The sequence below is a fragment of the Lutjanus erythropterus genome, chromosome 22 (genome assembly GCF_056507025.1).
Source record: "Lutjanus erythropterus isolate fLutEry1 chromosome 22, fLutEry1.hap2, whole genome shotgun sequence".
Classification (NCBI taxonomy): domain Eukaryota; kingdom Metazoa; phylum Chordata; class Actinopteri; order Lutjaniformes; family Lutjanidae; genus Lutjanus; species Lutjanus erythropterus.
This window is the reverse complement of record NC_139338.1, coordinates 22,625,530-22,645,499: the sequence shown is the minus strand read 5'-3', so window position 1 is coordinate 22,645,499 and position 19,970 is coordinate 22,625,530. Positions and strand designations below refer to the sequence as shown.

Below are 19,970 nucleotides of genomic sequence, written 5' to 3'. Positions count from 1 at the left end.
TTGCTGGTTTATTGCTCCTCGATCTGTTGGTTTGTTTGTGTTACTTTGTGACCTTAAGGAATCCACATTAAACTTTTAAAACACTGAAGTCAAACAGTAATAAAAACAAATTGACAGATCGAGGCAGCGGTGCACGAGAAACTCTCATGTTCTGTGAGGTAAAATCATTGATTGTGTCTGTGGAGTTGGTTTGGAGAGAAACATATTTGGCTTACATGACGGCAGTTTCATATTGGAAAAGGCTGCCTGAAAGCGGTGAAAATATGGTAAATATAATGTACACCTGGTGGATCTTTAAGTGGCTAAAATCTACTTTGTTGCTGACCCTGTCCACAGCAGTACATCGCTTATTTTCCTTGCCTCCCTCTTTGCTTCTACGGTCGGTAATACACTGCCAATTGATAAGTACCTCATATAACCCCACTTCAAATAATCTGAACTGCCCCTTTAAAAGCTTGCACACATGCCACTGCACAACCAAGCACTAAATCAAAAATAATCAACACAGCAATCATTCGTATTCTACAAGCTAAAAGCATTAAAGTGAATATCAAAGCAGCACTACAACCTACTTCCGAACGTGTCACGGGGCAACTCTACTTTTAGACAACATCAATCTGCCTCCCATAGCTCTCTTTAAAGCCTCGGCCAATCTAAAACCTTGGCGGAAAATCGAAAACAGGTTTAATGAAATGGATGATGTGCCCAATAGGGTGGTGCTTTAGTGAGAATGAAAACCTCAGGGGCCAAGTGCCTCTCTCTCTCTCTTAAGCCTAAAGAAGTGTGTATCCAGTGTAGCAGGCAGCTGCAGTGAATCTACAGCGTGCTCCTCCACAACTCTCCACTCTCACGGACTGTTAGCTCCTGTTTCTGCACCGATGAGTCTCGGTCCCTCGGCCATCAGTCATTTTCAGCGGGCGAGGCAGGGGGCAGAGGCTAGGCTAGCTACACCAGCGCCATGAGGCCCAATTATAAGCAGACTCTCATGCAGCGCTGGAGCATATTAGATCCTGGACTAAGAGGGAGAGAGAGTACCTGGTCGTTTCTAAGTATGCTGGGACTTCACAGTCTTTTACCTGCAGTATGCCACGTACAGTGAAGTGACATTAAAGGTCCCTGTATGTGTGTGTTGGACTGTGTGGTGTCCCTGTTGTCAGCTCTGCTAAAGCTCTGAAGATCTGCTTACATTTCTGCTGAGTACCCACAACACAAACTACAATGTGTAAAATTTTTCTATATGAGAGAAGCATAAATAATTGGGCCTGTCCTCATTAAAAGTTTACTTCTGAAGCCTGCAAAAACTGATTATTTTGGCCACTTGGGGGCAACAAAAACAAGCAGTGAACACAACACTGACATTTTATCACCATAAGCCGCGTTTCCATCACAGGAACTTTCCCCAGGGACTAGGTAACTTTGGAGGAACTCGGTGTGTTTCCACTGCAGGGACTAAGATCTAAATTAAGTTCTGGGAACATTATTTTACCCCCCAAAAGTCCCTGCTCAGGGGATATAAGTTCCAAAAATAAAGGAACTTTCAGGGTTGGGCTTGTAGCACTGAACACTTTTGATTAGTTGGGTTGCAGGAGCAAATCTTTTTTTCCTAAAAAAAAATATATATATATATTTATATATATATATATATGTATGTGTATAAGAGATGGACCGACCCAAAGCGGCATCTTTGTTGTAGCCTACAGCTGCATGCAAAAAAAATGTCACTTTCTCATTTGTCAGTGGCTGATTTGACAAATCTTTGTAGGTCTTTAGACCACAGTGGAAAAGCAGACAACAACAGGCTGAAGAAGTTCATTGAAAATTAGTTCCTGGGACTAAAAGTTCCTGGTGCTTTGGGTGGAAAGGAACATGTTTGAAGTTCATTTTGAGTCATTTCTGGCACTTTCACAGCTAAAAGCTCCACCATGTTCACCAGCCAGTCACTAACTTCTGTTGTTTGGTGCTGGGCAGGTGGTTTACAGTGAAGTTGTGGACCGGAAATCCAAGATAATGGGCTGAAACAAGCTAAACTCCAGTGTTGTGATAAAAATATTGATTATAGCCAATTGAATTCATGCTCCTCACAAATAGGTGGCAGCATATCAACAGAGTAACTGCTAACTGTAGCTGCTGTTAGCTTAGTTAGCTGAGCAGCTAGCAGTGCCTTATGGTGAGTTCACAAGGCCGTTAAGCTCGTCTTAGTTCAGTAAAAAGAGAGAGACTTGAATTCAGAAGGTGTACGGTTGTATTTTCCTGTTTAAGAAGGAAAACAGGAAAAATAATTTCCTTTCCTGACATTTTGTGGGTTTATTTCACAGAACTCAACAGGTGTCTTAAGTCAGTTAAGTTGCCTCTTTGTTTCCATTTTGAACAATAATTTTGTCCCCATCAGTAACGCTAACACCCACTTGCTTTTAACATAACACGTTAAAGGGACACACCACTGATTTTTTTTAAGTTGAAGTCATTTTATTAGTCAAAGAAAGGACTACTGAGCCTGTGAAAACAGTTATAACCTGTCTACTGTGGCTTTGGAGGAAACTTTATCAAGTCTGGGAGAATTAAACAAGTGGAATTAATTCTTGATTTGGGCTTGAAAAACTAAATTTGATCCATAGGGACTAAAAAGGCAGGACTAAAGGTAATGGTGTCTCGACTTTGATCATCCTTTATTTAACTGCAATTTACTGAATAAACTTTAAACCATAAAAATCATACAGAAGAACACTACACTGAGATCACGTAAGGATATTTATGCGTCTCCTGTGTCTGTCTGGCTTACTTACTTGTGATTTACTGTAGGACATCATTCTTTAGTTTGCTGTATAGTAGTGAAGAACTCCTACATTTGTTGGTTTTTACATCATTGTTCTCTTCATGAGCGTAATTCTCAAGACTATGATAAATATGTGCCCTGGAGGTGCAAATCTAACACTCGATAGAGGCACAAACACACACACAATGCTAAACACACACAGCCACACAATAATATCCATGCACATGCCTATAAACGTGTATTATGCTGACATTACACAGTTTATATTCTTGATTTTTTGTTCCTCGTTTTGCTGTTCCTAAAAAGCACACAAGAACCTGAAACAAAAATAACTCCTTTGAACAGCAGTATGCTAATGTTTTAAATAGCCAAATTAATCACCATAGATGATTTGCATAACCTTCCAGTATGCAAATAAAGTGCCTGCAAACTACGAGTGATGAAATGCAGGATCAAGCCCACACAGGACTGAACATGTGGGTTAAATCGCTGCTTCTACTATTTGGCGGCGCAGGGAAATCAGGAGGAACACAAAAGATGTGTAATGATGGAGGACTGCGTCTTCTGGCTGACCACAGTAAGACTCCCTGTGTGCATATTTCAAGGCTGGAGAACGACCTCGAGGCAAGTATGACAAAAGCTCTCCACACAGAGAGATTAAATCCTCAGCTGGAAAATGGGGCCGACGACACCACCCTCCATTTCCTGTGTTTAAGGGCTGGAGGGTGACCGCCGAGGCTGATGGATGAGCATCGCTGGGGGCTCCGGTGCTGCCGTGTTCCCCCGAAACGGCGTTCTGTCTGGTGGGAGGATGCGGAAAAGTGAGCGTCATGCTGGTGCTGAAGCCACGGGAGTGAGTGACGCGTCGCAGTTTTATTACCGGCGGTGTCACAAGAATAAATGTCCCCTTCCGGGCTCGATTCGTGCTGCGCAGAGATTTCACTGGGTAAATAATCTGCCCGAAATATTTCACGTTCACCTCCTCTGGCTGACTCAGGGTGAATGCTCATATTGCTATATTTTTGGGTAGCTGCTGGCTGCCGATTTATCTCTTGGTCAGGGGAAGAGTTATGCTCTCTAATTTAACAACCTCCTGCAGCTTGAAGCCATATTTGTTGATTATTCTACCAGCCAAAGAGGCTTTATTGTGAAGGTATTGTGTCAAAACTGTGTTAATTTTTTTTTTGTTTTAATCTGTTATTTTTCAGCTTTACTGCTGAAACATGTTAGCTATGACAGATATACACTCAGGCACTGGACTAAGGGAGCGTGGGGTTTGGATTAACAAGCAGTGGATGTTGAGACAATCAACTTTGCTTTCTTTCTGCCAGATCAGCCAGACGCACCGCTGTGAACCCACCGCTGTGAACCCACCGCTGTGAACCCACCGCCCCGGGAGGAGTGGAGGAGAGCAGGGACAAGAGCCATGCTGACCCAGCTTGGACTTTGGTTTGATGTTTTCAAGCCCAGTAAATGCTCAAAATTCACTGAAATTTAGGAAAAAAATGGCCAAATATTATCTATAATAAACAATACAAATGAATTAATAAACAGGTTGCTGATCAGGGTACAGTTGGGTTTCTCTTATAGAAACAAATCCTGTTTATAACCTGGATCGGGGAAGAAAAGACTTCTAATTTAAGGGACTACTTATCAGCAATTGATTATGGTGATATTTTATATCTGCATGTTGTGTTACGATTTGTCTCCGATTTGAGTTTCTGCACACATCATTGCAGTTTGTCCTCCTTGTACAACGCACGTGGACATGTTGACCACGTCACTATTTTTTTTGCTGCTGTTTCCAATCAACCAGACGAAAACTTAAATAATGCACAACAGAATTATTATCTGTGTGTTTTTGTGCATATGCATATAAATAACTGTAAATATTGTGTAATTGTGTTTTATTTTGTTCTGTTCTAAATTGAATCATCGGTGCATATGTTCTACGAGTGTTTAGAATGAAGGAACTACAACTTTCTCCTGTGCTGAACGATGATAAATATGAATATAAAACAGGTGGTTACAACAAAACAGCAACACACAAAACCACAGCACAGAAAGCCAAAGGTTAATTGAAGAGAAAAACATTCGTATGATCACAAACCGTGTCTTTAGAGTGGCCCATTAGGAAGAAATAGGGGGAGCCATGCTTGTCACTTTTCATGCACATGGAGAGACTGGAAGATACCATTCCTATAGAAGGGGAAGTAACAACCTAGACCAATCAATTAGTGATAGGTCACTGAAATGGACAGAAGATAAACTAGTGTTAGTCAAGATAGAAGAGACAAATAATTAGTTGTTTTTACAGCATAGTGAAATATGGAAATACAGCGAGAACAGAGTTTATAAAGACAGAAGATATAACATGATTGTTAAATGATATTAATTAAGACAAGAAAGAAAGAACAGTCTAAAAGTTAAAAGAGTTAAGAAATGATCCTGAGGACACAGAAAGTTGTTCTGGATTGAAGTTTTGGTACTTACCGTACTCCGGGACCTGCCCTGTGCCCCTCTTGAGGAGGAGACGAACGCGCCGGCCTCCGGACTTGATCAGCTCGATGGCCCTGGCGTGGGTCATGTCCCGGGTGCTCTCTCCGTTTATCTCAATGATTTGGTCCCCAACCTGGACGTCAGGGAGCGTTTGACAGGGAGGAACAGAGCTTGTAAACATCTGTCAGGGAGGAAACGTGCGTGTGCGTACTTCTACAACCCCGTTTCTCATCTATTTCCTTATTAAAAATGGTCATTATTTTGAAAAATTACATGCCAATTTAAAGAGTGATCAGTATCCGTATCAATATCAGTAAAAAAGTATTGGTACTGTATTGAATTAAAAAAGTTTGTTATCGTCCATCCCTGATTTTTACTTTGAGCCGCGGTTCTCAAACTTTTTCTTTCTGCCATGCTGCTCCACATTCATGCAGAAACTGATTTAATTTTCATCCATCACTACAAATATTGGGGAAACTACTAATAAAACGAGGTGAGTTGAATTTTATTGAAATAAACAAAGAAATTCAGAGGACAGGATAGCCTTTTTTTTTTTTTTATTGTCCCCACATGACTCATATTAATTGAACTTTACTTCCACTCATCATTTTCCCCTCCTGCTCCATCATCAGACTGTCAGTGTTTTTATGTGCCGTGTTTGTATGTTTTAATAAACTGCCAGATGGGCCAAAGACAATTTTCCACTCCGGTGAACAATAAAGTTGTATTCTGTATGGGTGTAATGTTCGGGTGGCAGATACACTTCAATATATTTAATTTTTTTGGCAGCCCCCAACCCACTTACAATTTAATGGCGGTATATAAAATGTAATAAATTGCTTGTATAATAAGTGTTTATTTGTGTATTTGTCAACAACTTTAACTGCTCCTGTGAGCAGTGTATAAACAGATCATTATCTAAAACAGATGAAGACTGATTTTATAAAGCAACATGCAATTTTTACAACTGGACTATCAATGTCCATCAGGGGACTGGTGTTAGCGTTAGCTACAAACACATGGACAGTACACTGGACGCTGTCAAAGTTTTTCTGTACTTGTCTCTTACAAATAAACTAATAAATCAAAGTAATCACAATATAATAAATCACAGTTATAACACAGTAATAACTTGTAACTTTGACGGAATTTAATAAAAGGTATTAAGTGTATTTTTTTGGGCAAAGTCTTACAAAAAATTGCATGACTGCAGTGAATAGAGAGCTGAATATTATGATGTCACAGTGAAGTTGACCTTTGACCTTTTGGATATTGAATATCATCACTTCATCATTTTATCCTGGTAGATATTTGTTTTTAATTTTTATCATAACTAGTCTACGAATTCTTGAGTTATGGCCAAAAATGTGTTTAGTGATGTCACTGTGACCTTTGAACTCTGACCAAGAAAATCTAATCAGTTCACCCTTGAGTCCAAGTGAACATTTGTGTTAAATTTGAAGAAATTCCCTCGAGGTGTTCTTGAGATGTCGCATTTGCAAAAATGGGATCGCCTGAAAACACAAAGCCCGAGGTCACAGGTTGTTGCTGGCGTGGAGACAAACAAGTTTTTTTTTCTTAAGGGTTTTCAAAAATTCTGAATGACAGACGTCCTTCAGCAAAGAGTCGAGAATGTGCACAAAAAAACAGATCCAGATCAGTCCAGTAGTATTAGAGACGTTGAGAAGTTATAATGGTTGACAAATACTGTACTTCAATAAACACTTAGTGTTAACAGACCATTAAATATTTATATGGTGCATCTCAAGGTGATTTTTTTGGTATGATCATTATTATTAAATAAAAACAACAGGTTTAGCCTTTAATCTCTAGGTGTCCAACATGACCTTATTCAATTCAATACAACCTATTAAGTTGGACATCATTTATTAATCTTCCTAAAGAAATAAAGTTCAACAGAAGAGCAGCTTCTCAAGGAAAAACCTTGCCATTTGTATGGGAGACAGAAACCAATTCAGATAACATCGTCTCAAACAAAGAAAGTAAGTAAGTAAGTCTTTGTGCTGCCAAAAACTTTACAAACTTCTGGAACTTTAGCAAACAGCGAATCAGTACAGAAGCTGCTTTTATAGATTTTAGATTTTAGATTTTAGAGTTCCATTAAAGCTCTTCGACCAGTTACTGTGAGGACTGAAGCAAAACCAAACTGAACAAACCCCACATTCTACACGATTCACAAGGCGAAGAACGAAGCTTGAAAAGAACTTAAATCACGGACTGATGTGTTTGTGTATTTACAGATCCTTGAAAGGTGTGAAGTGTAGAAATGATTGATAGAAACTCAATATTAGCCGCTATATTGTCACATAAACCTACCAGTCAAGTTCACAAAGGTGAAAATAAGATGAGCAAATTAATTAAAGTGTTTGCATGCCTAAGATTGAGTCAATTATGATGTGGCGGGTTTGCAAATGAGCACATTACATGTGAAACTGAATATTAACGAGCTTCTTTTATTCTGCACGACGGTGATTTATAAGAATCAGTATGGATCTATAATTCATCGGCTTTCCCATGAGCCACTATAAGCATTAATAAGCATTACCAGCCATGAACTGCTGTAATTAATTTCAGCAGTAATTTCCACATGTCATTTGGATGGAATTATGGCGGACACCTTCTCATGGGGCAGCTGAGGAACACAGAAAGAATATAGAACAGAATATCAATAACCAGACCATTTAAAGTGATAGTTTGGATTATTTGAAGTGGAAGGTATGAGGTGCTTATTGATACTGATCAGCACCCCGCTCAGATTTTGTTGGTGATCTTTCCTTGCTTTCTGTGCTTCTGTGTTTTTATGATCACAAGTCTGCACGCGGGTGTTTTATTTTGAAAACACACCAGATTCTCTCTGCTGTTTCTGTGACCGACTTCCTGCCGGCTTGATCCGCTCTGCGCCGCATCTGTCAAAAATAGACGCAGCTCTTATTTTGAAGCAGAGCAGAGCAGAGAGCCGCGTCTGGGATGTGTTGCAGCGCTGGTGGTGGAATCACAAGCAGCGCGGCAGCAATCAGCTCCGCCAGATGTGACGCAGCTGTAACGTGACACAGCATTTTTATCCCACATTTTGATTGGCAGGGGTGGCTGTAAACACAAGGCTGTTTGATGTCAATCAAACTGTGCACAGACGGGTCAGATGCAGGTTAACCTGTCACCATATTTGCTACTTCGGCTATGCCTTATGAGTCGACACAACGTCATAAGCTCTGCAGATTTAGGTGGAATATGAGGGAAACTACCTAAAGAAAAAGGAAATTCAGTTACAAGACAGACTGAGAAACTACGTATCTATTGTTTATTGCTGCTACTGAATCAATCAGAAGGTGATGCATAGAGATATTAATATATTTTAATATCAGGATTTTAGACTCAGCATGTGTCCCACATTGTTCTGCAAGGTAAAATTTCTGATTTCTTGAATGGGTTAGTTTTGAGCTGTGTACCACTGGAAAAGGTTGTCTGACAGCAAAGTAAAGCGGTGAAAATACTCTAAACATAGCATACTCTTATACTTTTACTGGTGCACCTTTTTAAAAGTGGCTTAAATACTTTTGTGGGGACATGCTGACTAATACACTGCCTATGGATAAGTACCTCATATAACCCCACACCAAATAGTCTGAACTAACTAGCTCACTTAACAGCTAATGCAAGTATTAACTGGACCGTCTCTTTCCCTGATGTACACGAGGACGGGGTCAAACGTCAGTCCTCCCCTCCTTCAAGACTCTCACCTCCCTTCAAGAGACGTCTCCGAGGTTGACTAATGGGGAGGATTCGCGGGGAACGGGACAAAACATGCCGTCCAATTACGCTAACAAATGGAGAAGTCCTCCGGTAATGGCCGGGGTAATTTGAAAGTCAGGAACGGACTTGAGTCTGGAGAGGGGGGAGTCATTAGGTGTCATTACAGTGGTCTGAAGAGAGGTGGAAGGCAAGACGGTCCGCTCATTAATCCTCACCTCCTAACAGCAGAGGAGAGTGATTTCCATTTTCATCTTTAATAAAGAGGGAGCTGGAGTTGAATGGGCGGCACGTGAGCGCTGAGCTCAGGGAGGTGGAAATGAAGCTTCTATTCCAGCTGATGCCCACGCACAGCTCTGTCTTTTAGCGAAGCTTTAAAGCTTCAGGAGGTAATTAAATGCTGAATGATTATCCGTAATAACCAATCACTTTATACAATTTCCTTAAAAGCCTCTGTGCTGCCACTTGAGCCTAAAAAAAAAAAGCTTGTTAGCGCTCCTTGTTACTGATTAGTTTGTGGCTACCTGGGTCACGCGGGTTTTTAAAGATGTGAAAAAGTGTCTCAAAACTTCAGAGAGTCTGCAGGGAGTCAAACAGAGCAAGTGGGCTTTTGGGTTTTTTGCACCTTAAAACGTGTCAAAGCGCCGCTCGAATCCAAAGTGACAGGCATGTCAGAGGCTTTTTAACCAGAGACTCACATTTACTTAAGTTAAATGCAGATTGATTCCTCTCTGCGCTCTGAAGTATGGATCGAGGGATCAAAGCGTTCTCTGCACCTTGTTCTCTGAAATCTATTCGACGGCGGCAGCGGTGTCGGCGTGACTGTCTGACCACTCGTCAGTGCATCAGTGGAGGAAATTAACTTTGCACCATCACTCAAATACAATGCTTTCATATGAGCCGTTATGCAACTTCTTACTTCTTCTTCTTCACTACATCTCTGAGGGACAAATTGCACTTCCTGCACCACAGTTTCATACCAAAAGCACACAATAAACTCAGTCTGTGATTTGTTCATTTTTAACAAAAGGATGGACCAATGAGAGGGTTAGGTTTAGGGTGAGAGTAACCTTCACCTTCATGGGTTTGGGGGTGTATTTCCAGTAGCACAGACACTAATGAAGGACCATTACTGGCGAGCAATAACACTATATTTAGTTTAGATCCAATACGAAGTAATACAGGGTCAGAACCACAGATATTGATACAGACACTTCACTGATAGATTATATTTAGGTTATTATATTCAGCTATTTTCATATTTCAGGTTGGAGGTATATCTATTCCAAAAAAATAACTAATTTATATAACAAGTTTCAATGGGCTGAATATATTATTTTAATGTCTGAATAGAGTCTTCTATATTTAATAGGTCTGGTGGAGTAACAGCTAATGATGACCAATTACAGTTTGAAAATTTTATACTAACCAATGCCGACGATCCGACTTGAATAAAATAATGAATTTCACTGCTGTACACCTGGAAATTTGTGTAGATGAAGTTTATATGCCATATTTTGCCAACGCTTAAAAGATAAAGTCTGTCCAACCTTCACTTATCATTTCACGCCCAATAAAAGTTTTGAGACACCTTGACTGGGAACCACTGATTTAAAAATACCTAACTAAGAGGTTAATAAATATAGATTATAGGCATATTAAGTTGATAAAATGAGCTCCACCACACTAAAATACCACAGACACATTGATGCATCAGTAAAATAATAAAATAGAAATAATTTATCAGTCACAGGGGCCATTTTTTTGAAGTACAAACACTTTAACATTTAATAATCTAAGTACATCTTGCTGAAAATAACTGCACTTCAACTTGTGCGCAATGTTGAATCCAGAACTTTTACTTGGGAGTATTTTTTTTTATTATTTTAACGGTACTTTTACTTAGGATCTGAATAATTTGTTCAGACTTTATAGCAGCCTGTATGCTGACTTTAAGTTGAGCTCTAGAGGGATTCCTCGCTCCTCCTCGACCTGCGTCTGGGCCCGCCGGCCTCCATCGACCACACCAACGAGGAGGGAAAAGTAATACCTCCCCTGGGGGCATTTTGCACAAATTATCTTTGACAGGTTCGTTACAGATAAGGAATGTAGAGCAGACCGAGGCCATCGGCTCCAGACGTAAAGATCGGAGGACATGCAAGAAAGAGAAAAAGAGAAGATTGAGGAAGACGTGCCGCTCGCAGGATTAATTCTGTATTGACAAACAGAGAAAAGCTGCTGTGGAAGCTGCAATTTATGTTGTGCGCAGCAAAGCACACAGAGCAAATGAGAGGAAGTTTACACACCAGGGGCTGGTCGCACCGACAGGGCTTACATCTGGTTTTAAGTTAAGCTCAAAGTCAAAATCTAGGCTGATTAATAGAGAGATATATACAGCCTCGAGTCACGGATATCCTCTATTCTGTGCCACGAATGCTCAAACAGGTGTGTTATTTGACAAAACTGTGTGGAAAATTAAAGCAATACAGGTGGGAAATTAATGATATTCAGAAAGAAATAACCGTGTGCAACGCTGTGCGCGACATCGATCTGTCCAGCTGATTTTTATGTGCCGTTAATGAGGCATATCATTTATTGAGACATAAATTACCAACAAACTGGGACAAATGGATGGGATGTTTTTCACATAAAGAAGTAAATAACTCATACATGAAGTCCATTCTAAAGATTCGTCTTAAAGGGATAGTTTGGATATTTTGAGGTGGGGCTGCATGAGGTACTTATTGATAGTCAGTGTATTAGTTACAGTAGGTGGCAGTATGGCAGCATGCTGCAGTGGACAGAGTCAGCAACAAAAGGTATGTCAGCCACTTACAAAAGGTCCACCTAAAAAAATCCAGTATCAGTTAAAGTGCACACTATATTTAGAATATTTTCACCACTTCGCCTGGCTGTCAGGCAGCCTTTTTTTGACGGGCAACCGGCGGTACATGTACCAAATATCACTCTCTCCAAACCAACCAAACTCTGTGGACAAAATCAGTATCTTTACCTCATAGAATACAGACGTTGCTGATCTACTGCTGCCTCGATCTGTTAGTTTCTGTGTGTTACTGTGTGTGTTTTAAATGGATTGTTAGGATTCGCTGTAGTCGAACAATAACACAAATAAAACTAACAAATCAAGTTAGTAGACTAGTACCTCCAGTGTTCTTTGAGGTAAAATGACTGATTTTGCCAAAGGAGTTTGGTTTGTTTGGAGAGAAAGACATCTGGCTTGTATAATGTATAATATAATGTTTTGTTGCTGATCCTGTGCACAGCTTAGCTTCTGTGCCGGTGCACCGCTCTGCTTCTCCAATCTGGTGACGTGCCGTCTTCTATCTCCTGTAGATAAAACACTATAGAGAAGGACCTCATACAACCCCACATTAGATAATCCAGACTATTCCATACTATTATTTATTACATCTTTATAAATTTAGAAAACATGTGTCTGCTTTCTCTGACTGAATAGTACAGTAGCAACTACAGCCAGAGGGAGAATTGTGCAGTTCTGCAAACATTAAAGTACAATTCAAGTTGGCCCACTTAAATGTTTTATCTCTTTTTATCTCTCTGAATATTATCTGTTACTAAACGCAGAGGAGAGATGAGTTTTAGGAACTTTGGGAGGAGACAAACTTCTTAAAACCTCTCAGCTCCAAAAGGACGAACCGTCTCCGAGTTATTTTGACAGATTATTTCTTAACCGGCTCTGAAAAGTTGCTGTTGCAGCTTCGATAACATCAGACAATTACAGTGAGCGTCTGCCATGTAATCCGCAGAGATAGAAAGCAGCTTAACCTCTAAAGGGGGGAGCCGCGGCTCTGTTAAAGGAAATGACATCATCAAACCTACCCTCATCCTCCCGTTGCGGATGGCCGGTCCGTCCTCTGCCAGCCGTAGGACGAACAGGTCCATCTTGTACTCCCGCCCGCCGCGGATGCTAAAACCGAAGCCTTTCACGCTTTTCTCCAGCTCCACTGTGAAGAAGTCAAAGTCCTGCGCGAGCTGAGACAAGCACAGATCAGATGTGATTAGATTCACTGTTATCTGAGCAGAAAATGGGCCACTACAGCAGAAAATAGTCTCAGCACTCAGCAAAGACAAATGTGTCAGTAAAAATGGAGCCAATGCAAGATAAACAAAACACAACCAGGAATTATATTATGTATATTACTTTTCTTTATATTATATAAGGCATTATAAGGTAAAAAGGGAGCTGCTCAAGGGGTAAACATCTTAAATAATTTAAGTATCTAAAAAAGTGCATTTAAGCTGTGCACAAACATCACCAAAAGCAAAAAAGTGACACAAGCTGGTGAATCAAACTGTCTAAAAGAATAAAGTTTTACATCCATACAGTTCAGCATTTCACCCTTAGTTCTTATCTCTGTTTGGAAATAATGTAATAATCTATTTAAGCAGACAGTATATGTACATTAATATATTAATTACATCATCATCATCATCATCATCAAAACAGAATTCTATGCGAAGGTGTACAGAAGAACTGCAGCAGCATGAACAGTATAATTATGGGGTGGCCTGGAGTAAAAACTATAATTATATTCAAATATCTGGCAGAAACAATGAGGATATGAAAAAAAAACTCAGTGTAAAATGCACAAAATCAGTAAAATATTTTACAGAAACACCTAAAATTGATGTCATTTTTGGTTTATAGCACATTAAACATTATCATATGATCAAATGTTAATGTAAAAGTATTGATTACTGCAGCTTACGGGATCTTTATTTCCTTACTAGGGCTGCAACTAACAATTATTTTAATTATCTATTAGCTACTGATTATTTTCACAAGTAAACAATTAATCATTTAGTTAATTAAATGCAAAAAAATGTGAAAAATGCTCAACATAATTTCCCAGAGTTCAAAGTGATGTCTTCAAATTGCTTCTTTTGTCGAACCAACAGCCCAAAACCCAATTTACTGCCATAAATAACAAAGAAAAGCAGCAAATCTTTACATTTAAGAAGCTTAAGAGTTTGACATTTTTTCCTGAAAAGTGACTGAAACAATTAGTCAGTATTCAAAATTATTAGCAATAAATTTTCTTTCGATTAACTAATCTATTAATTGTTGCAGCTCTGCTTCCCTATTCTCAAATATCCTTAAGATTCAACATCAGTCTATATGAGATGTGACGAATGAAGAACCATTTTCCCGCTGTGGGGAAACAGATTTACCTGAACTGGCGGCATTCTGTATTCTGGGATGGTGAACTGCCGGGCGTCAGTAGCCAGCTGTCTGTAGTCGAGCAGCGGCGGGTGTCTGTAGTCCAGCGTGGGCGGCTGCCTGTAGTCCGCCACAGGAGGGTGCCGGTAGTCCACCGGCGGCTGTCGGTAATCTGTGAACGGCGGCTGTCTGATGTCTGGTTTAACGTCCTGCCTCGCCTTCACCTCTGACCTGTAACTAACAGACCAATCAGAATGAAGAAAGAACCTCCAGGAGCCGTATTACTGGAACTTTCGAACTTGTAGATCCTATTTTAACTGTTTGGTAACCATGGTAATGAGGTTAGGACCAGATTTAGCCATTACACATAAATAGTTCCTAAATTAATGTCCTTATCCTAACTTAAAACAGGATCAGTTCTTCCTAAAATCTTAAATAAACTCTCCAAAATTAAGGCTAACTGTTAAGCTTTCCTAACTTTCACTTTTCCCCCTGTAGTTGCAGCTAATTTTCTAACTAGCAAACAGTAGCTAATGGTAGCTAAAGGCAGTGTTAGCTAAGAGCAGCTAATGGTAATGTTCTCTAACAACAGCTTATGATTGTGATCTTCTGCAGCAGCTAACAGTAGCATTTGCTAACAGTAGCTAACAATAGTGTTCTTCTTCGGTAGCTAATGGTAATGTTCACTAACTTGTTTAATCTGAAAGAATGCTCTTTTATTGCTTTTACATAATGAATGCATCGTTGACCACTCAGTCTTTTCTGAGGTAGACAAAAGTCTAGACAACTAGACAAAAGTAGCGTACGGTAGTGATCTCTATCAGTAGCTAATAGTAATGTTCACTAACAGCAGCTAACGGTATTGTTTCTCTACGGTAGCTAATGACAGTGTTCCCTCACAGTAGCTAATGGTAGTGTTAGCCAACAATAGCTAACAGTAGTGTCTGCTAACGGTAGCTAATTGTAGCGTTGTTCTACAGTAGCTAATGGCACTGTTAGCTCACAATAGCTGACAGTAGTATTTGCTAACAGTAGATAACTGGAGTGTTATTTGACAGTAGCAAATAGCAGTGTTTGCAAACAGTAGCTAGTGTTTACTAACGGTAGCTAACGATAGTGTTAGCTAACTTTGTTTGCTATCTCGGACCACTCTCTTTCTTTTATTGTGCATAATTGATGCTGGATTGAATATTTAAGGTTTCCTAATCTGAGATAAGATACAATGAAGTAATTAGGATTCCTAAAGTTAGTCAGGATTTGCTTCTGTAATACCAAACTGGGGAAAATCCTACCTTAAACTTCATCTTAAGATAGGAAGTGTCTTTAATAAACTCCAGAAGGATTTCTGTCACTGTCATTATTACCTCTGGACATGCTACATAACTTCTTGTGTTATGTTTCGATGCACTTAGCGTGCTGTGAAAATGATGCTTTCTGACAAACCGCTGGGTCACCCTGTGCTGATGGAGATGACTTGTTTTGGTTCGCACTGACAACCATTAAACAAGACTTCAGCGAGGAAATTAAACTGTTTTTCTTCACACATCACATAAAATGTTTATAATAAAAACAAGTTCTCTCAGAGGCTGCCGATGCTGAGTACAAAGAGATTTGGAAACCGTGCGGAGCAGAGGGGAAAGGCAGTGACATTGTAGATTTTGGACCCCGCTAGTTCTTGGTAAAATATTCAACAGATCTCTATAAAGAAGCAATTTGTGTAAATAATTTAGCAGTCCATAAGAGTTAAGTGATGTTATACAACAAACTGGGGAGAGACAGAGAGACAGAGAGGATGGAAGATGAATAAAGATATAGAAAAAGACAATGTTAGCGAGGGAAAGAGGGGGAAACGTGGAAGATAACAAGAAAAAAGAGAATAAAAAAGTGAGAAAATGGGGAAAGTATCTGACTCGTACCTGTATTCTCAGAGGAGCGCTGTTTTGCCCCAGAGACAGATAGAGGCCTAGTCTATAAAAATGCTTCGCTGCGTCAGAAAATCAAGACAGCTGCAAATTTGACACTGTAACAGCTTTCATTAAAACTGTTTACCACCACTTTGAGAAGAGCCTGTCGTGCTCTGTAGCCATAAAAAAGCTTCTTACCTGCTCTCGTGGGTGTAGGTCTGCGGCGGCGGGGCGGGCAGCTGGGTCACGGGGCTCTGGTGCGGCGCTGGGTTGGGCTGGCTGATAGGGGGGTTGGGTTCTGTCGCCGCTGGGTTCGGCTGCGAGGCGGCGGTGGAGCTCGGCTGCATTTTGGGGCTGTGCTGCTGGGCCATGGGGCTCTGCTTCTCTGAGCTGGGGGCTGATGGGGGGTTGCTGATCTCTGGGGTTCAAAAGGAAGCACAAATCAAGTCATAACACGAATTTTAAGGCTTTATTTAACCAAGTGAAACTGTTTCTGATGCTTAAATCTGCATGAATTGATTTTTTTTTATATTTGGAGGCAGATAGCGACCTGTAAGCGCTGACATGTTATCACCTTATAAAGGTGATGTGAAGAACATGTTAGCAAACAGTTTCATATTTATACATCCAGCATGAGGCTAAATTAACATTCATTTGGAGTCATATTTCTGTCCAGAAACTCCTGTGAGAAATATCAGACTCTACAGCTGCTAAATGCTCCAATATGTTCACAAGCTAGTTGCTAACTTTGTTAGTTTCTTTGCATAAATAATAGCAACACTATAATACAATATGGTAATATAAAATAATTAGTTTAGTCTGTACCAAACCATCTGCAGAACAAGATTTTTAAGTCAGGGCATCTCTGCAGCACTACAGTACCTCATTACACTGCTACACACATTTTTCCTTTTAAAAAAAAAAATTGATTTAGTTCTGGTTGTATGATTTTGATGTTATACATGTTGTGATTCCAGTAATATAGCTTTTAACTGTGCAGCACTATATCATCCCTAAAAAGAGATGATCACAATAACATTCGGATTAAATTAGCGAACTAAACGTTCAAGAGGAGAGACGACCTATTAGAAAGTTGCAACTTGTGATTATAATACTTTACATACTTTTGTATGTAACTTATGTTCAGTATGTTACGCATGTGAACATACATAAGTAGTGTTTACTTATTTTAACCCAAAGCCTGATCTTTTCTTTTTTTCGAAGCTGTTTTGTGCCTTTATTTTGAAAGCCTACCCAGATGTTGTATTTTTATGATTGCGACCTTGACTGCAAGGCTGTGAACATGCAAAAATTGTAAATAATAGCAATAAAAATAGCAATAATAGCCAAGGACAAAGCTGCCATATTTGACAAGTTGAGAGTCATAAACGTTATCTGCATGGTTATAATGCATCGCTTTCTCTTAAAACATTTGCAAAGCTAATTAAAGACATTTTGTTAAATCATACAGTATTTGCACTCCTGTTTGTTTGCTGTTAGGAATATAAAGAATTATAGGGAATAGCATGTCACCCACAGCAGCATGCAAATAGCTCTACCTACAGACAAAATGCAAGCAGAATGGACACCCACTTGAGCTTTCTTTAATGTAGCTATAAATAATGAGGCTATAAATGTCCATGAATGCAACAGCATTCAACAGAACAAAGTAGATGAAGGTAAGGAGCTAAACCAACCCTCATTATCATTTAATTAAACAAATATGGTGTGCATGTTGTCCATCTCTTAATGTATACAGAAACTCATTCCATAGTCAGTCTTGCTTGCTTTAATAGTTTTAAAGTACCAGTGTGCAGGATTTAGTGGGGTCTAGCGTTGAGCTTGCAGATAGCAAATTTGTCGTCTCACCCTCCCCTTCCAAGTGTGGAGGAAAACCCACAGTGGCCGTGACACTTGCAAAACACGAAAGGCTGTATTTAGAGCCATTATTTGGTTTGTCTGTTCTGGGCTACGATAGAAACATGGTGGCCTGCACCGTCTGCAGATATAAACAGCTCTTTCTATGGTGACAAAAACACAATGATTCTTATTTTCAGGTGACTGTACACTCATGAAATATACTTATCATGAATATCATATTCCATTTCTGCCATATTCTGCCAAAAAAATCTTCGCAATCTTGCACAGTAGACCTCTAAGGCTGGGATTCATTTTGAAACCTGATTAAATCCTGGTTTAACTTTGAATAATGTTGCACCAAATTTTTAAACTATCTTAAAATTAAGAAAGATTTAAGATTTAAGAAAGATTGAAGAAAGATCTTTTTAGCTAGTAAACAAACATAACAGTTTTTTTTTTCAGGTTTTCAGCTAGCTAGCAAACAAAAAGACGTTTTATTAACGTTTCAGCTAGCTATCATAGTAAAATAATATTTTTAAAAAACTTTTTAGATAGATAGCAAACAATGCAATGCTCTGTTAAGGAATGCAGAACAGCCAAAAGTTAACAGTTTTCCCGCTCTTTTATACTTATTAGGTCCCGTCAGCACTAAAATGTGAAGCCATTTCAGATTAACAAAGTCATTTTGTATTCTGTATTATTATAACGACAGTGAGAGACAGCAGCTCTGTTCAAGCATTTGCATGCAAAAGTGTTAAAGTGAAGGAATCTGCAGGCCGGAGGATCACAACTCATGAGTTTGACAAGAGACAGTAAATCTAAAAAGAATTACATTTCACAAAACTCAAAATTACAACTTTCATTTAATGGATTCAAATCACTCACTGTCATAAATCATCGTCTTCCAGGAGCACTGCAGTTTCAATCATGTCCACGTGTTGTGTGTGTGTCCACGTGTTCACTCACCTTCCTGCGGTATGATCCTCAGGGTGACGCTGAGGCCCGCATCCTTGATCAGCTTAACGATGTCGGCGTGCGGCATGTTGACGATGGACTGGCTGTTCACTGCCAGGATCCTGTCTCCCACCTTCAGCTTCCCGCAGCGGTCGGCCGGGCTGCCCTCGATGATGCGGCCAATTTTATGGGGCACAGCTGTTGGAGGATTCAGACACAACACGCTGCAGGTAAAGACACGCTCGGCAGCAGCGGCAGATTGGAGGATTACGCTTGTCTGTGCTCACACACCACTCACTGGCTGACTGACTGAATATGTCTCTGTCTCTCTCATTTTGCTATTCACCCCAGGCTTACGTAAGGCATCCAGGTTTTTTTTTTTTTCGTGTGTGGGCGATGCACTGATGCTCACGGCGGCGTAGCAGAGATGTGTGTGACTGACGTACCGTGGGAGGGCATGTATAATTGAGGAGACAGAATGAGAGGCGCTTCACTTTTTATCGAGCCATGACCTCTTCTTATGCTTAAGTTTGGCACTTATCTTGACACCAGATTGAGTTTACCTGGTAGTTTATGTGTGTCTAAGAGCTTCCACACAAGGTTTACCACTTGCTAAGTGGAGAGGAGGATGACTGGTGATGCACAAGCATGTACTTGACTCCATAAAACACCACTAAAACAATCACTGGACTTGCTGTTTTCGGCGGCTCCCTTAGGCTTTTTCAGCGAGCTGTTGATGACGTAGCCTTTGCTTATGTTCATGACCTAGTTGTTAAATTTATCTGTCAGTTTTTGTGCTGAAAAAGATGCTAAAGAGAGCAGTGAGACCGAACCAAAACATTTAAGTTGAGTTAAATCCCAATTCCAAGTTTAAGCACAAAATTTAGTGTCCTTGTAGCTCCATTTCGGCCTCCACCAACTCCTGTCAGAAATTTGTGGCTCTGTAGCTGCTAAATGCTACAATATGTCCATAAGCTAGTTGCTAGCTTAGTCTGTCAGTTTTTTTTGC

At 39.9% G+C, this 19,970-nt stretch overlaps 1 protein-coding gene across 2 annotated transcripts in view; it reads right to left on the bottom strand.

Annotated features, from left to right (window-relative positions):
• Positions 1 to 19,970, bottom strand: part of magi2a (membrane associated guanylate kinase, WW and PDZ domain containing 2a) — a 307,253-nt gene that overhangs the window by 2,704 nt on the left and 284,579 nt on the right. For both annotated transcript variants that reach the window (XM_084710530.1, XM_084710531.1), the window contains 5 exons: positions 18,974 to 19,159; positions 16,346 to 16,565; positions 14,255 to 14,480; positions 12,902 to 13,054; positions 5,267 to 5,405 (listed from right to left, as the gene is read on the bottom strand). In XM_084710530.1, coding sequence (XP_084566656.1) covers positions 5,267 to 5,405; positions 12,902 to 13,054; positions 14,255 to 14,480; positions 16,346 to 16,565; positions 18,974 to 19,159 — 924 coding nt within the window. The remainder of the gene's footprint in view (positions 1 to 5,266; positions 5,406 to 12,901; positions 13,055 to 14,254; positions 14,481 to 16,345; positions 16,566 to 18,973; positions 19,160 to 19,970) is intronic.